Below are 18408 nucleotides of genomic sequence, written 5' to 3' on the forward strand. Positions count from 1 at the left end.
GGACTTTTGTTAGCCTGTGGAGTCAAATCCAAAAATAGAATCAGTAGCTCTCCCCATTGCTACATTGTGCAACAAATATTAAGGACCTGGAAAAAATGTCACACTTACATGAGATTCAATTCCTCCCCAGTGGGCAATTCTTTGCTCCCACCATTTCAACCACCTATCCAAAGCCTTGATGTGTTCCTTGTTGACATTTCGTGCCCACCAATCTCGGATAGCAGAGGCCTGAAGTGAGGCTAGTTGAGTTGTCGTTGCTAGCCTCCATGCTTCACACAATTCAATGTGGTGCATTTGTTTATCCACAGGGACTAATTTCTTAGTATGCTTTTGCAAACTTTGCTCCCAATGAAAAAGACAAGAACGCTCCCTCCCTTCCATTATGTTATGAGGCCCTCCATTGTACACAGCCCTTATTGCCATCCAATTCGCACTTGCCTCATCGGACATAAATCCAGCAAAGTCAGGTGGATCATGGCCACATTGAACCATGACAGAATTCAAATTTCTCCAAAACAGGATTTGAGACTCTTCATCCTCCTCTTTAAATTCACATATTGCAATTACCTGCAATGCTCTCATGCTAGTTCATGATTGATACATTAGTATAGTGTTCATCAACAACAATTTAATTTCAATAAAAGCTTTCATTATGTTGCCACATACCCGTGATCATAAACTGGACAAGACATAGTTGCCCACCCATCAATCCTATGGGTATGATCAAAGTGCACCCATGCACGTCGTAAATCTCCAGTCCCAATTCGCCTCATACGATTCACTAAGTCCACTCCTGATGCTGGTCCCTTGGTGGACATTTTAAACAAGTAGCACTTCTCCTTGGCATCACCTTGTCCTGGAAATCTACTTCCATGGAAAAATGGGAAGACACAACGTTTTTGCAAAAGAAGTATGTTGTCATACCCATCACCAACCACCTGACCTTGTTTGGCTCTTTCTTGTGAAACAATGCCTTTGAACCTATGTGTTTATTAGAGGGTTATTTCAAATGCAAGACATACATTGTAAGCAGAAAATAATAATGCACAAGCCTACCCTTTATTCTGCACAAGAGGCATCATTTCTTCTAGAAAATGATTAAGATCCACCTCTGTCGCCTCCGACTCGTCTTCTTTTGTTAAAGATTCAAACAACATCTGCCGAGCGACTAGCATCTGTATTTTTCGTGGGCCTCCCTTTTCGATCTTTAGGACCGTGCTCACAAGCCTTCGCACCTTGTCAAGGGTTGCCCTCTTAGTGCCATGTTGAACACTGTGAGCATGCTCCCCAACATGGATCACCAAACGTGTCATTGTAGGATCCAGCGGCAACACATAATAGATCATGCATTTGCAAATGGCTACACAAGTAGCAACATTAAGACAATAGTGACATGTTATCTTGGAGTTTCCCTCACTTGCAGGATAACCCATGCTCACGGTTCTATCCAAGTGACCATGGAAAAAAACATCATTGTACTTTCCCTCTGTTATGTAGTAAGGACAAGTGATCCTAAGACATTGAAGACTTCCAAGACAATAGCTCAAGCGCACAGTGCACTCAATTGCCATATTTGTCTGTGAGGGCCGCGACCACAGGTGACCATCATATTTTTGTTCCATACCCATCATTCGTTTCTTGCTATCTGTGGCTGGAAGCTCAAAAGCAATTGTGCCATTATACTCGATTGGGAGCTCATCCACCCTTGGTGGAGGTCCACAGAGCGCTAGTAATTTTTTCAATCTACCCGTTCTAGCTTTCTCCTTAATGAAGGCTGCAATCGAGTTATCATAGGAAGATAAGTCCTCGCTTTGGCTGCCCACACATAGGTCCTCCCCGACATTTGTGTCATCAACATCCTTCTTGTTATCTGAGTGTACGTCAAGACACACTGGAGTTGATTTGCTACAACCTGGAGTACAATCAATGTAGTTGTCAATCTCATCTTCTATTGACTCAATACTGTTAGAGATGCACACATAGTTACTTGAGTGCCTGATAGAGTAGGTGGATGATAATGTACTATCAATCAAATAGTGCGCATGCCCTTGATGATCCCATCTTGGAGACACGGTGACATTGTTTGCTCCACCATCATTCTCTATGACGGCTTGCAACCCCTGGAATTTTTGTGTTGGAGGCAATAGATTCTGTAGGTAGTACTCACTCAAAAGAATCTCCCCATTTCTTAATGAAACCCTGTGCTCTAAGCAATCACTGGCTAGTCTCCATGTCAAAATAGCAAAACTCGACATGTCGTGCCCTCTGGTGGGTTAGTATTTGATGAAGAGAAGAAAACTCTGAATATAGCTCATAGTGTGTATTTGATGAAGAGAAGGCAACAGTTCACCGTCACTACAAGCGGAGAGAAATCAATAGAAAAATTTACGACTCAACCACCCACCATCCTTCACCTTTATGCACTCATAATTTATTTATGTTGTATTAATTATTTAACGGCCAACTAGTTACCTAATTACGCAATCAACGGCTAACTTCTTTATTAGGGTTATTAAGTCTCTCCTCAACTCTCTCCTCTCTTTCTCAACTCTCTCCTCTCTTTGCTCTCACTCTCTCTCCTCTCCCTCTCTCTCTCTCCCTTCTCTCCCTTCTCCCTTCTCTTTCTCCCTCTCTCCCTTCTCCCTTCTCTTTCTCCCTTCTCTTTCTCTCTCTCTCCCTTCTCTCTTTCTCTTTCTCCGTTCTTTCTCCCTTCTCTTTCTCTCTCTCTCCCTTCTCCCTTCTCCCTCCCTCTCTCTCTCTCTCCCTTCTCCCTCTCTCCCTTCTCCCTTCTCTTTCTCCCTTCTCCCTTCTCTTTCTCTTTCTTCGTTCTTTGTCCCTTCTCCCTTCTCCGTTCTTTCTCCCTTCTCCGTTCTCCCTCTCTCTCTCTCTCTCTCCCTTCTCCCTCTCCCCCTTCTCCCTTCTCTTTCTCCCTTCTCTTTCTCTTTCTCCGTTCTTTCTCCCTTCTCCCTTCTCCCTTCTCTTTCTCCCTTCTCCCTTCTCTTTCTCTCTCTCTCCCTTCTCTCGTTCTCCCTTCTCCCTTCTCTTTCTCTTCTCTTTCTCTGTTCTCCCTTCTCTCCCTCTCTCCGTCTCTCTCTCACAACGGTGCCCCACAACTCAGGACGGTGCCTCACGACGGTGCACTAGCGACGATTGATATTTTCGTAACTCCTGCAGCACTAGCGACTAACGACAGTGCCTCACGACGGTGACCTCCCAATCCGCGACTGTTCGTAACTCCTGCATCCACGACTTTTCATGCCCCGTGGCGACTGTTCGTAACCTCGTCCGTGACGCTTCGTCCGTCCCAGGTATTATCTTGAGCCCCCCAATCGTCTGCGTCCACGCAGACGATGGGTCATCTCGGGATATTTTTGCATGAAGTTTTGGCATGTGCTGAGCCTCTTTATAAATTTGCATGATATTTTTGCATGAAGTTTTGGCATGTGACAGTTTTGCGTTCAAATCTGATTCTTCTTTTCTTTTGAGGGGGGGGGGGGCAACACCGAGAGAGAGAGAGAAGGGGGGGCGCTTCGTGGGTTGTTCCCTAGCTGTCTCTTCGGCTGAAGGCCCTTTCCCTTGTTTATTTCAATATTTCTTGATTCGTAGGTCGAACAATGCATATCCTAGTTGGTAGGTTGAATGCATGGTGACATGAAGGTAAACAGTCTAATCTTTGTGTCGCTTCGGTTAGGGTTTAGTATTAACGTGATCACAAGTTCTTTTGCAACGTTAGTAAGATGTGCTCACAAGTTGTTTCAATATTGTCTATGTACATCAATAAGAGCCTGCCGGGTTAAAGAGTAATATGATGACCTACTAGAAGTGCACCAAGCTGTGTTTGTGTATGTAGAAACCAACAGGGCTGGAGGGAAAGCCCCACAACTAGCGACTAACGACAGTGCCTCACGACGGTGGCCTCCCAATCCGCGACTGTTCGTAACTCCTGCATCCGCGACTGTTCATGCCCCATGGCGACTGTTCGTAACTCCTGCAGCACTGCGCGACTGTTCGTATCCTCGTCCGTGACGCTTCATCTGTCCCAGGTATTATCTTGAGCCTTCCAATCGTCTGCGTCCACGCAGACGATGGGTGGGCTTAAGCTTCGTCTTTTGGTTTACCTTTGTCACGCTTTGTCATGCTTCGTGTGGGCTAAGCCGTTGTGTTAATTCGGTCATGCTTCGTGTGGGCTAAGCCGTCGCGTGAGCCTCCAAGGTAACACCTTGAAGCCCCCCAATCGTCCGCGTCCACGCGGACGATGGGTGGGCTCATGCCCCATGGCAACTGTCCCGTATGTCGTCCCATCATTTGGTTATGCCGTCCCGTTGTGTGGGCCTCCAAGGTAACACCTTGAAGCCCCCCAATCGTCTGCGTCCACGCGGACGATGGGTGGGCTTATGCCCCATCATTTGGTATGCGCCGTCGTGTGGGCCTCCAAGGTAACACCTTGAAGCCCCCCAATCGTCCGCGTCCACGCGGACAATGGGTGGGCTTATGCCCCATGGCAACTGTCCCGTATGCCGTCCGACGGGCCTCCAAGGTAAGAGATTGAACCCCCCATGGATACAAGCATGTGGCTTCGTCCCATATGCTTCGTGAGAATAAGGTAAGAGATTGAACCCCCCAATCGTCCGCGTCCGCGCGGACGATCCGTGGGCTTATGCACAAGCGTGTGGCTTCGTCCGTGGCTTTGTCCCGTGACCTTAAAGAGATTGATTGTGTTGCTAACCTTAAATAGATTGATTGTGTTGTTAATCTTAAAGAGGTTGATTGTGTATCTATTTGTAAGTGTGTAGAGAAAGTTATGGCACCTAAAAGAGTGCTTAAAAAGAGAAAGAAATGTGTGTCACCTCATAGTAGCCGTGAAGTCTGTATGAAGCTACGTTCAGGATGTGTTCCTGGGCGGATCTTAGAGCAAGAAGCATCATCGCGTTTGAGATCAGTGGACACTCCTTCAACAAAGAAAGGACGTGGTCCAAAAAGATGTGTCTACATTGATGACGAAGCACAAGTGGATGGGGACTCCAATACAATTGACGGGGTTGCGGAGCACACAGGTAGTCACTTATGTGTCCATTTCATTTACATATGACGCTTTGTTCAGTGTTATGTATTAAATATGATTGGTTTAATGCTACTTTTGTTAATTTTTACTTATTAATATCTGCTCCTACAGAGACTAATGTGCAGCATGATAGTCTAGATGACAAAGAAGAGGTGAGTGGTGATAGTGATCAAAGGGAGAATGATGATGAAAAAGAAAAGAAGCACTCAAGGAACTTAGGCAAGCAAGTCTCTCTAGGACTGATGAAGGATGTGCTGAGTCAATTTTATATAAAAAAGAGGACGCTACCTCCTCTTGTGCCTCTTTGCAGATTAGTGGCTCATGAGGCAGTCAGATTTGCTACGGATGATGCCCAGTGGTTGATTCCTTCCTTTGATTCCACTGGTTATCTTGAGACTATGGGACACTTCCTTGTGTCAGTTGAAGGTCCGAGAGGGGAGACCATGTCTGTGACAGCTAGCAATCTAGATGAATGGGGTCCAATATGGCGTCAAAGAAATGAGGATTTTGAGAGGGCTCTTGGAAGAGAGTGGCAAGACCTTAAGGGTAAAAAATTCTTGGTTTGGGATGGAAACCACAGGCTTAAAACGTGGTGGAAACGCATCAAGGAAAGTAAGTTGTCCACTATACATACAAGTATTGAATGTTCGTATCCCATTCTTATGTTTGTTGGTTTTCAATTACAGAGTACTCCGACTGTGCTCACTACCATGTTAGTGTACGGTGCCAATTCATTGAGGTGCCCAAGGCAAAGGAAGCAGAGCTACTACTCGCACTAGACACCACCAACGCGTAAGTCTTCTTCCTTTAACTATGCTCCTCTTTGTAATATGTTACACTTACATTCTCATATTATGCTTTTGTTCGTTTTCAATAGTATTGCCAGAGCTCATGTTACTCCAAATATTGCGCATGAGGTGTATATGTTTCAAAAGTTTGGTATTGCAAACAAAGACTCCATTCTAGATAGATTGAGTCCGGCCATGAGGAAGTGGGCTGAGGTTGAGATGAGTATAGAGGCAAGGTATTATCATGGTGTTGCTCCATGGTATAACTCTCCTTGCGGTTTGATATCTCAGCTTGTATGGAAGGTGATTTTCTTTCTATGGCTCACTTGTATGAGATGTGCTTTTCTATCTCTAATTTAGTTTTTTTTTGGAATGATAGGATGAATTTCATGTCTTCATCTCAAAAGAAACTGCTAAGCTTGAGGCTCTTGGTCTAGATGAGGTAGAGAGGAAGAAACGTTTGGAGAAGGCTACAAGGGTGGAAGAGGAGCGCCTTAAGGATAGGGGTTACAAATACCTATCCATTGCTAATCCCCAAAATGGTGATGAGTTCTTTAAGTTGTTATTTGGGCTAAAGTGGGATGATGCAAGCATGCTCAAGATCACAAGAGACAAGCTGTATTGTCTCACAAGCTCAAAAATCCCTGCGGAAAGGTAATTTGTATATATAACGCAAGGTGTGTGTATGTGATGCTTTTTTCTTCAATGCTTTCTATTTGTGTATATTGTTGTGCATCACAGGAAAAAAATATTGTTGCATCTTATGAGTCTCACAAAGGCCAAAGACCCCCAATACCCGCATTTTGGTGATTATAAGCTCTTTCGGGTTTACATGAAGAAAGAGACATATTGGGCTCACTTGCATTCGGAGGCACTACTTCAGATTGATAGGATACAAGTAGAAGGTCCACAGCTACCAGATTCATTTGAGGAGTTCTTTAAGCTTAACATGAAGAATCATGTCATGCAGGTTGACTCAATGCAGTGCCAACATATTGCTTTCTTAAGTTCTTTCTTAAAATGTATATGTGCTAATGTTAAGCGCTTGTGAAACTTGTGTAGGCTTTTGTACACCTCTTGGATGGAGTGAAATCTTCAGATGTTGCAGAGAAGATGCCGGAGCTTACGTTTTCAGCCAAACGTGTGATTTATAGGTTAGCATGCATTTTCATATTAGATTGTGTGTCTGATTTTCATATTAGATTGCATGCATTTGCTTGCGTAATTGGCAAGAATGTTGCAGGTGGATACTACAATGTGTAGAAGAGAAGAGGCTAGATGCAGCTCCGCAATTCACAAGAGAGTGGATTGATGTTTGTGACGAGAACACTATGTATTCTCCATCATTACGTGATAGAAAATTGACGGCATGGGAGGCAAGTGTTTGCCCTTGGTGGCTAGATTACCCTGTGGGGGTTATCCCTAAGCAAGAGAAAGATCTGCATGACAGTAAGTACTTCAATCTATGTAAACATCTTGTCGCTTTTGTAGCAATAGTTTTTGTGCTCATGCATGGGAGTCTAAGGGTGAATGATACTATGTAGGATTCAAGGAGGGAGTTGATACTCATGAACCGCTTACCGCACCCACCACTATAGAGAAGCAAGCAACCAAGGCTACCAAAGGTGCCACCCAGGGTACTCAAGGTAATCCAGGGAGAAAAAATGTGCCAGAGTCCTCTATGGCACCCACCACCTCCTTTGTTGCAGATTCATCTCTTGGTCGAGAGAATTGGGAGAGGCGACCTATGACCCGTTTAGTAGGTGAGAAGTCTTATATTAACTTGAAATTCGTGTATGATTATTAAAAATAAATTACTTTGAGATAATTGTTGCAGGGTTCCAGTATCAAACATATGTCGATGCTCTATTAGTGGATGTGACCCAAATTGATAGATTTGCCCTTGATAGGTAGACATGACAACTACATATTGCAAGAACATCAATTTACATGTTGCATATAGCATTGCATCATCGGTTACTTTGCATTAATGACTATGTTGTTTTGTGTATAGCATCAACAAGTTTTTGGCAACACAAAAGATGCATCTTTATAGCAAAGATGGAGTTCCATGTCAAGAGGTGGCTCGATTGATATTTGCGGATTTTCCTACGAGCTTGCTTGTGGATGCTCTAGGTCCCATCCCTTTGGGTAAGTTATGCTTTCTATCACACAAGGTTTACATCAAACTCACTTCTCATATATCATAATACCAATGTTGTTTGTAGAGGGCATGACTATTCCCAAGTGGAACACGTTCTCAAAGGGTCTAGTTATGGGTTGTATGGACCTTGCTCGCGAGTATTTGGCCGACCAGGGATTCTTAGTCACTATGTGCTTAGCAGAGCATATAGGTGAGTTTATTACGGATGCAGCAAGGGTGGGGTTTGTGCTTCACCGCACTTGGACACTCATGTGTGACTCCAAGGCTTATCGACATCCCGTTACTAGAGAGGCGGTAAGATAACAAAGTTGGATACGTTGAACATACGGTTGTATGTTCTAAATAAAGTTTATGTTACATGCTTTAAATAAAAACATGGATCACTTATTCTAATTCCACTCGTGAATAGGTACTTGATCTTCCTGTGTGTCTTTGGTATCGTGCTGGTCATGTTGTGCCTTGCTATGACAGAGAGGCTGGGGAGAAGATTTCAGAGAGATTGTTTCCAGCGTATCGTAGCTACATGATGGATGATTGTGTCTTTCCCATGGACGTTGATGGTGTCATTGTCAGAGGCGGAGCAGAGAGGTCTCATCTTTTCTTTCGGTAAGTAGTCTTGCATGTTTTTGCTCTCAGGTTACCTTGTATGGTATTTTCATTGTTTCTACTTGCATGGCCGCAAAGATTCTGTATCTTGATTGGTGATATGTGATTGGTGATATGGTTAGGTGGTTACTAGCTACATTTACGAAACGCTACGACTATGTTTTGGATGTGTTTGCGGGGTGTGGTGGTTTGGCGCGGGCCAGTGCAGAGGAGATGAGACATTGCATGTGTCTAGAAATAGATGATGTGTTCTATGGGGAGTGTTTGTCCACCATAGTGTGTGGACCGGTACCATGCTGAGAGAGAGTGTGTTTTTTTTTTCGAGAGACTCTAGACATTTCATTTTGTTACTACTTTTATATATATGTTTATTATACACTTCGTCATGTGACTATGCCCGATTTTGTCTAAGAGATTACATGCATTGGGATCTTTGATTTGTTTTTAGGAAGAGTGTACCTTGCAACTATTTGACACGAATATATTTTACTAGTTTTCCGTTGGTTTTGTTTTTTTGATGTGTGTGTGTTCATGTAAATGCAATGTGTCGTACTCCTTAAGTAGGACTATTTATATGCAGAATGGATATGTTGCACGAAAAAGCTCGAAAAAAAGAGATTGATTAGAAAAGAACGAAAATGAAAGCCCGCAAAAATAAAATCCCCCAAATAAAGCACATAGTGCTATATATGGCAGGACAGCTTGCTACCCTATCACAAATTTTTTTTCCCTATTACCGTCGCTATTAGCATCGCAAATTTAATGTATGCATAGTTATTAGCATCGCAAAATGCGTCGCAAAGCATCGTTATCAGCGTCACTATTGGCATTGATATTAGCATCGCATTTTGCGATGCTGATATCGGCACTGATAACGACGCTAATATCAACTATTCTATGGCATCGCTAATAATGACGTTTTTTGCGACGACGGGGGTAAATTTCTTGATGAATATTTTTATCACTTTTAATGTCGGTATAAGGTCTATATCTTGTAGTGTTTCTTGGTGTGCCTTCGTCTTCCGTTTCACTTTTTCCTTGGCCTTGTCTTCTGCTTTAGATTTTCTAGATTTTTCACCTTGTTTGTATGAGGGTTAACACGAGTTACCCTGTATATTGATCTCTTTGATAATCATGAGAGAGATGAGCTCATCAAAATCTGGAAATGACTTCCGTACGTATACAGAAGTGACAAATGATTTCCATGCCTTTTCATTATTAAGGCCGCTCAAAGTGGATGAAACCAAATCATCATCATCAGGCATTGCATCAATCGCTACTAAAGCATATGCAATGCTCCTCACCTTCAAAACATACTCATTATCAGACATTTTCTCTTTCTTCAAGGTACTCAACTTTTGCTTGAGTTGAATCTTTCGTGCCTTTGTATTCATTGAAAACATGTTCTCAAAAATTCTCCAAGCTGCATGTTAAGTTTTTGCATTTTTGATATGTCCCAGCATAGTATTATCAATGACTGTGTAGATAATACATCACCTTTTTATATTTTGCATTCCACTCTTTCTATGCCTTTAATTCATCTACAGTCAAAGGGATACTCAGCTCTAGCTCCTTTTCAATGAGGAAGTTCATCACACCGAACTTCCATGAATGGTAATTGTTCTTGTCGAGCTTCTCAAATGATGGGATCTCCACTATTCTCTGCCATTATAACAAAAAATGATACAATACAACAAGCTATTGTTGAGAGTGGATAAAGATTGAATTTTTGATTGATTTTTGTTGTTTTTTAGGTCTGAATGGTTGTTTTTTGATGGATTTAGAGTGATGTATGGTTGTTAATGGAAGTGTTTGAGAGTGTTTTGGATAATATTGATTATGTTTTGGAAGTTCATGATGATTCTTAGTAGAAATATGATGCTCTGTGATATTCTAATAGGTTCTGTTGAGATTCTGATTGGTTCTGATACCTTCTATATAACTTCTGTTTTGTTCGGATTTTCTTCTGTATGAAGCATGAATTGATGATTGATGAAGGTTGAAATCTTTTGAAAGCTTATTGAATAGTTTTTGATAGTTTGGAATGGTTTTAGTATGAGTTAGGAGGATCTGTTGTTCTTTGATGACCTTCTGTAACCCTCTGTAAACCTTCTGTAGAGCCTCTGTCTCTGCTCTATCTCTGCTCTGTTCCTATTCTATTCTGTTCTGTAGATCTTCTGTAAGTGTTCTGTAGAATCTATGTGTGACTTTGAAAAAGTTTTCTAACTTTTGGAAAGGATGAATCTAAGTTCAAAAGAGCTAAAACAAATGGAAGAAGCAGTTGCTGAAGACTGAAGTGATAGTGACAGTAGTGAGATATGAAAAGACACTATAGTGGCTCTGGTGCCCTTTCATACCTCCCATACCTCTTGGGAGGTGCATCCACGACCTAAGAAGGATTATTGAGTGTCATTATTGAGTATTGTAGTGAGAAGATGATGTATTATAGAGAGAGAGAGAGAGAGAGAGAGAGCCAGAGATAGCCAATTCTATCAAAACAGTGTATCTGTATATGAGAGATTGAGAAAGAAAACTATGAAGACATTGAAGATGAATACTATGTGATTGTTTTCCATTCAAAACTGGTGTATTCTTTTATGTTTCTTATTCTATTGATGGATTTTATGAAGATGGAGAAGATTATGGTTGATTCTGTCAAATCCGTGGGAGATATCTACTATGATGCTGTGTGAAGAATTGTTGTTTTCTTTATTTTGGTCATTAAAAGAATGAAATGAAAGCTTGTTGATGTTACAATATAGATTTTCTTGCAGTAGAATCCCCTTTTCCTTGGTGTCTCTCTTGGAGCTCCATGTTTTTGGTGCGCAGCCGGGGAAACTTGCCATCAACAAGCAAAAGAGAGGGTGACAAATGAAAGAAATGGCATTGCCAAGAAGAAAAGAATTCAATGGATGTTTGCAAAGTTCCTTCTTCCACTGAAGATTTGGAGATTCTCATTATCAAAGCCACTTTCCACAATAATTTCATCCCACAATGGTGGAAACATATTACCATCATGATGCAAGCTCTATGCGGTGGACTGTTTCCTCTTCCTGTTGAAGCAATAGAAACTTGCATCTTGGTGTCAACTTGTTTGGAAACAAACTAAAGAGAAGAAGCAAAGAGAATGACTATCCATGGAAGATTTGGTATTCATTGAGAAGTCTCCATACATCATCAAGTGGGAGATCGTGAAGAAGCTTCAGGAGTCGTGGTCTGTGGAGGTTCACAAAAATAAGAAGGAAAAGAGTTGGAATTTGTTCGTGGATGCTCAACAGCAAGATATGTGGGATGCTTGGTGCATTGATCATCTTCTGTTTGTCCAATTAGCAACCCACTGGACATTGGTAGATAGAGTGTTTTTCACAACATACACTGTTGAAATCCTCAGAAGCTAGCATTATTATAATGATGGTACAACAACGATCCTAAGAAAAATGAGTTTTGATACTTTCAGAATGGAATATCTCCCCCTCTGTAGCAGTTTGAAAGCCAAATTCAGAGATGTTGAAAAGAAGGAAGTATAAGAGATGTTGGCCAGAAATCCCCTAGAGATTGAAGCCCTCTCTGATTCTATTCTGTTGAATATTGGACAACTAGTTGGAGCCAAGCCCCTGATGAATGACGCAATCAAGAGGCAAGTGTTAGAACGAGTCCAGAGGTACGTAAGAAGAGAGAAGGCAAGAATCAAGACTGAGAACGAGCTCGCAGCAGAAGCCTCCTTTGATGCCCTAAAAGCACTCTTTAGAGAAGTCCCCATGGCAACTCAAGGTCCCCTTCCTAGTCAGATTTGTCCTAGAAATATTGATGGCAGGCCAACAAATGTAGTCCCATTGCCAATTTTTAAGAGAGAGTACAATGAAGACCTTGATCTTCACGTAGCATAATTTATGGTAGCATGTGTGGCTAACAATGCCAGAACCCCTAAGCATTGGTTAGCGATATTCCCTGCCACTTTCAAAGGTGTGGTGTTTCAGTGGTATGAGAGATCAACAGTAGGAACTTTGGCACATGGGATGACTTGAAGTTGGCCTTCCTCACAAAATTTAGGCGTGAAGGTTTTGAAGAGCGGATGCAAGAGGAGTTCATGAACCTAAGTCAATCCTCTAGAGAAAGAGTAGAAGCTTATGTCTTGTGAATGGAATCCATCCTGAAGAGATGGATTAACCATCATTTGGACGAAGGTATCCAAAAAGGAGTGTTTCTCAGAGGCCTACAACCAGAAGTTTGCAAGTTCGTGGAATTGAGAAGACCAGTCAATCTGCAAGCTGCAGTGGAAGGTGTAAGATTGTATGATGAAGTTGAAGCAAGGTTGTCAATGACTCCAGGAAGAGGAGTCTTACCTCCTCCCATGCCAGGAATGGTATACCCACCAAATATAGTCCCAGGGATAGTTTCCTACCCCTATTCCCAAATGCAAATAGTGCTGCAGTATAATGCACCTAATCCACTGTGGTCGCCACAGACGATAGTGTTTCAAATGATGGTTCAACCACAACAACAGTGGCCTCAAACAGTTCCTCCAATGGGGACTCAACAACAGTGGAACCCTACCAACTAGAATCAACAACCCCAGGTCTCAACAGGAGCTCTGAATCAGAACCAGAACATAGAACCCTCTGGATCAACCCAACCAATGTATGCAATAATTACAGAAGCTTCCCAAAACCCTACTACAAGTACTTCAGAAGGTGAAAATCTGAAGGGCTACTTATCCAAATCAGTTGCAAGTATCAAGAAAGAGTTTATGGATGTGATTATAGAGCAGTTATAGACATTGAAGGTGAATACCGCTAATATATCTACTCCTGCGGGAGCTGGGACAGATGTGATGCGTTCTAATACATGGTGCGGAAAGTATCATCAAGAGGGACATTTAGCCACTGAATGTACCTAAAAACCAACTATTCCTGGAGCCTTTTGTTTCTACTATTTGCGGAAGAACTATACAGAGAATATTTTTCTTTGAAAGAGATGTACGAATAAAGATAGAAAGATGAAAATGCAAGATTCAACTTGCTAGAATCCAAAATGATAACACAGGATATTGGACCAAAGCCTAGAGAGTTTGGTCCTAATTTCGGTCCAAGGAGGTTTCCCTCTCAAAGTTACAGAGGATGATAGTCTGGCGGTGGTTAGAGATCCGAGGTAGAATGTTACAGATGCAGAGAAAAGGGTCATATCTCACCAAATTTTCCAAACCCCAAAAGATCTGTGGATTACAAGCCCTTATGTAGTAGATGCAAAGGAGAAGGCCGCACTACAAAGGACTGCCCAAGTCCAGCCCCTGTCAAGGCCAATGCCACTGATAGCCAACAGAAGGCACAAGAGCCTGCCTCCAATTTGGTAGAGTTGGAAATTGCCACTATCACATGTGCCACGAAGAACGAACCCATTGTCTAGAAAGAGAACAACTCTCCTGCCAAGACTGTGAAGTTCAACCTGCCAACAGAGGGACAGAGCAATATAGTACAAAACATTGCAGTATAGAGCACTGCAGTGCCACGAAGAGTCATAGAGATAGTCCTAGAAATAGGACCAGAGATTCAGGAGATAGACGATACATAAGCACATCCAGAAACAGAGGAAGTGCCAATGCTTCCATTACTAGAAAAAAAAGAAAATATGAAAATGGGTGTAGCCCCATTCCCTAGCAAGCTGGAGAAGCCCATGGATCCTATCAAAGAATATGATTTGGTAAAAGACCTAGACACTTTTAAACCAAACTTAACATTCCGACAGTTGCTGATGTTGTCTCCCAGCTCTGCCGAAAGAAATTCAAAAGCATCTTGACAAGAAGACATGGATTAAGGATTGTTCCTTCAACAGTGACTAAGACCAATAAGGCCCCAGAGCATGTAAAGGAAGTAGATGTGGCTAGCACCTTCCTAGATCCTGGAACCCCAGAGATTAGTGTATGGATAGAAGGATGCTTTATTTCAGATGCATTGATTGATGGGGGCTCATCATAAACATAATGACGGATGTGACAATGAAGGACTTAGGGTTGCAAGGAATTCAACCTACACAGTGGCTTATCAGATTGGCAGACCAAAGCAGAATTAAACCCTTGGGCATCCTCCCATACGTAAAAACAACCCTTGCAGGAAAAGATTACTAGCTGACCTATCTGGTGGTTAAACCAAATTTTTATGGGACCTCATATCCTCTATTGTTGGAAAGACCTTGGCTTTTTGAAGGGAGAGCTAGGACAGACTGGTTCAAAGAAACCCTAACCCTAGGCAGAGGACCCAATAAAGTGGTGTTGAAATTGTATGGATCGCAAAAAGGTAATGGATCCACATCCATCAAAGTCATAACTGACTCCTCCAACGAGGTAAAAGATGGTACATCAAGAGAGGAAGAGGCTATTAAAAAGATCTTTCCCAAGAAAACAGAGGCACAATCCCTAACAGTGGGCAATGTAAGCCAACTAGTAAAGAAAGCCAAGTCTTTGTCTATGGGAGAATGCCTCCTGCCTCAACTCGAATTGACTTCTGAAATCACATCTGACAGCAAGATAGAAGCATGGATGTATTGTTCTCCCTATTACATGGCAGTCATAGAGACAGTAGTAGAGACAGAGCTAGAGACAGAAGAAAAAGTAGAAATAGACACAGAGGTGGAGGATCTGTTCTTCTCCTATAGAGCCTCTACACAAGTAGAGACAAAGACTTTAGAGGAAGAGGATAAAAATGATGAGGAAGAAAATGAAACAGGAGATGAAAGTGCAGATAAAGAATTTCCTCTGATAGTGGACGATCTTATTGATGTCCCTACAGAGACCTCATAGGCCGAAGATCTTGAGGTGTTGGATGGAATGACATGGTTCCATTTGGGTTGACCAATGGACTACAAAGTATGCAAAATTTGCATAAGCAATGTATCAAAGACATAAAAATTAAGTTCACTAGTGGCTCCTGTAGCCTTGACCATTCATTTTGGAGAAAAGGTGATGATGATGCCCCCTGTCAACAAAAGCCAGAGCCATTAGAGCCTCGGCTTCTAGAAGGTTCATGCTATGTGACATTTTTGGACGCATCCTTTGAAGATGAATCCCTAAGTCCAGAAGAAATCACCACTCCCACAGAAGCAAACAAAGCTTTGATACCCTTCCAGCAATCTCAATAGACAAATGAGCCATCTGTTCAAAAGGAGGACACTCGTTCTAGTGGAACATCAGACGATGACACTACTCCCTTGAAAGAGTCAGACCTCTATCCAAAAGCAATTCATGGGACATTTATCCACGAAGTGGAAGGTGAAAGACAAGTGACATTCCTGGATACTGATGGTATTGAACATCACCTGAAAGTGGGTCTCAATCTTCTTGAAGAAGAACTAGTGGTCCTGCAAGATCTACTAAAGGAGAACTTAGACGTGTTTGCTTGGTTGGACCAAGACCTAAAGGGGATTGATTCCACAGTATGCCAACATCACATTGACCTAGAGCCTGATGCTAAACCTGTAAGGAAAAGACAAAGGCGTATGAATCCTAATTATTCTGCTCTCGTAAAAGCTAAATTATTGAAACTTATGGAAGTCAAGTTCATTTATCCCGTGGCTAATAGTGAATGGGTTTCGCCCATTGTGGTAGTATCTAAGAAGAATGGGAAACTTCAAATATGTGTAGACTTTCAAAAGCTGAACTCGAAGACAAAGAAGGATCGTTTCCATATCCCTTTTACAGTCCAATTGTTGGACACAGTGGCAGGCCATGAGTTGTATTCCCTCTTGGATGGATTTAGCGTATATAACCAAGTCCAAATCGCAGAAGAGGACCAATCAAAAACAACCTTCACCATAGAATGGGGGACCTATGCCTATAGAGTGATGCCATTTAGGCTCTATAATGCTCCTGCCACCTTCCAACGAGTAATGATGGCTGCCTTCCAGAATCATTTGCATGATTTCATTGAGGTGTATCTTGATGACTTCTGTGTCTATAGCTTAATCCGTGAGCATTGGGGACACCTAGAGCAATGCTTTTACAGATGCCGAGACTATGGGATTTCTCTCAACCTCGACAAATGTGTCTTTGGCATCTCATCAAGAGTTCTTCTGTTGCTCCTATTCCAGGAGTTCGATTTTGAAGTGGTCACTAAGCGTGGCTGTTCCTATGTCCTAGCCGATCATCTATCATGGATCCCTCAAACTATAGAAGAGGAATAGGATGATCTAGACCTTCTTGATGCTTCCTTGTTTCTAGTTGAAACAGTTACTCCCTGGTATGCAGGCATAGCCAACCACCTAGCAACTCAACAGTATCCTCCTGACATCTCAAGCCGTGAGAAGAAGAAGCTTCTGTTAGAATCATCCCCCTACACTTTGCCTCGGGGGGGTCCCTCATGAATATATGTATATATAACGTGAGTTCAAAATAAGGGGTTTTTAAAACACTATTTTTATACATTTTTTACATACAGAAGGGTGTCATATAAAGGGGTTACTTATAGATTGAATAGAAAAGGGTTATGTTTTATTGAAGAAAAATTCACAGATTAGGATATTTATAAATAGACCATGAACGCACATTATATAGAGAATATATATATATAGTGAACCCCCCGAGCACTTTGCTAGGCAGTGTACTATACAAGAGAGGCAAAGATGAAGTGTTGAGAAGATGTGTTACAGGAGATGAAATCGGCATAGTATTGAATGCATGCCATGACAAACCATGTGGTGAACACTTCGCAGGAGAAGCGACAGCCAGGAAGGCTCTATTGGCAAGATACTAGTGGGCGACCCTCCACAAGGATGCACATGACTATTGCAAGAGATGTGATGCTTTTCAATGAATGGGGAAACCCACCAAAATAAGTACCATGCCACTACAACCTATTCTTCCCCTAAAGCCATTCGAGAAGTGGGGGATTGATTTTTTGGGTCCCATTGATCCACGCACCAGACGGAAGCAGAATAGATATATCTTAGTATGTACAAATTATGTCACAAAGTGGTGTGAAGCTAAAGCTTTGAAGTGGGACAATGGTAACAGTGTAGCTATATTTATGTATGAAAATATTATCACTCGTTTTGGCAGTCCCCTCAAGCTGGTAAGTGATAGAGGTACTCATTTCCTAAACAAAATCATGGAGGAGAGTTGATGGAGCTGTATAAGATCTACCATCACAAGTCCACTCCTTATTACCCTAGAGCCAATGGCCAAGTTAAAGTTACCAATTGCATCCTTTGCTTGATCTTGACAAGAACGATTGCCGCACATCGTCGCGACTGGGATGATCGACCTATAGAGGCCCTCTGGGCATAGAGAACCTCCCATAAGGCAGCTACAGGTTAGACCCCTTTCCAGTTAGCGTATGGTACAGAAGCCATCTTCCTTGTTGAATTGGAACTACCCTCTTTGCGAGTAGCAATTAAAAAACACTTGGGAGATGATGAGTCACTGCAACGCCGCTTCCTACGCTTGGAATATTTGGATGAGATTCGACGGATGGCCCTACAGTGTATGGAAACCACTCAAGCGTGGCGCAAGGCGTATCATGACAGTTTCATCAAGCACAAGGAGTTCAAAGAAGGTGATCTTGTCTTGGCCTATGATTCGAGATTTGCCAAGTTTCTTGGCAAGCTTCAATAATGGTGGATGGGCCCGTACAAGGTACTAGCTGTCAATCCTAATGGCTCTGTTCAGGTGCAGACCATTGATGCCTCTGATGATTCTTTTCTGATCAATGGCTATCGTTTGAAGAAGTACTTCCCTCCTTGGGGATCTTGACAATCACAATTGACCTACCCTCTCCCTTTTGGGTGTCACACTGTCATTC

At 42.3% G+C, this 18408-nt stretch overlaps 1 protein-coding gene and 1 long non-coding RNA gene across 2 annotated transcripts in view; both read left to right on the plus strand.

The window, feature by feature from the left end:
- The first annotated feature begins 4870 nt into the window (after window positions 1–4870).
- The window catches only part of LOC148031180 (uncharacterized), a 63608-nt gene continuing 50070 nt past the window's right edge, over window positions 4871–18408 (plus strand). Inside the window, exons 1-5 of the mRNA XM_087685548.1 lie at window positions 4871–5054; window positions 5174–5674; window positions 5749–5854; window positions 8486–8620; window positions 8743–8882. Of these exons, the coding sequence (XP_087541674.1) occupies window positions 4871–5054; window positions 5174–5674; window positions 5749–5854; window positions 8486–8620; window positions 8743–8882 (1066 nt within the window). The remainder of the gene's footprint in view (window positions 5055–5173; window positions 5675–5748; window positions 5855–8485; window positions 8621–8742; window positions 8883–18408) is intronic.
- Window positions 7510–7980, plus strand: LOC148031181 (uncharacterized). The gene is made up of 3 exons (XR_015691980.1): window positions 7510–7613; window positions 7688–7760; window positions 7865–7980. It is a non-coding gene; the product is annotated as an uncharacterized LOC148031181 (long non-coding RNA).

This window comes from Lygodium microphyllum, chromosome 9 (assembly GCF_053477565.2).
Source record: "Lygodium microphyllum isolate KBCC chromosome 9, Lygodium_microphyllum_v1.1.10, whole genome shotgun sequence".
In the NCBI taxonomy this organism is placed as follows: domain Eukaryota; kingdom Viridiplantae; phylum Streptophyta; class Polypodiopsida; order Schizaeales; family Lygodiaceae; genus Lygodium; species Lygodium microphyllum.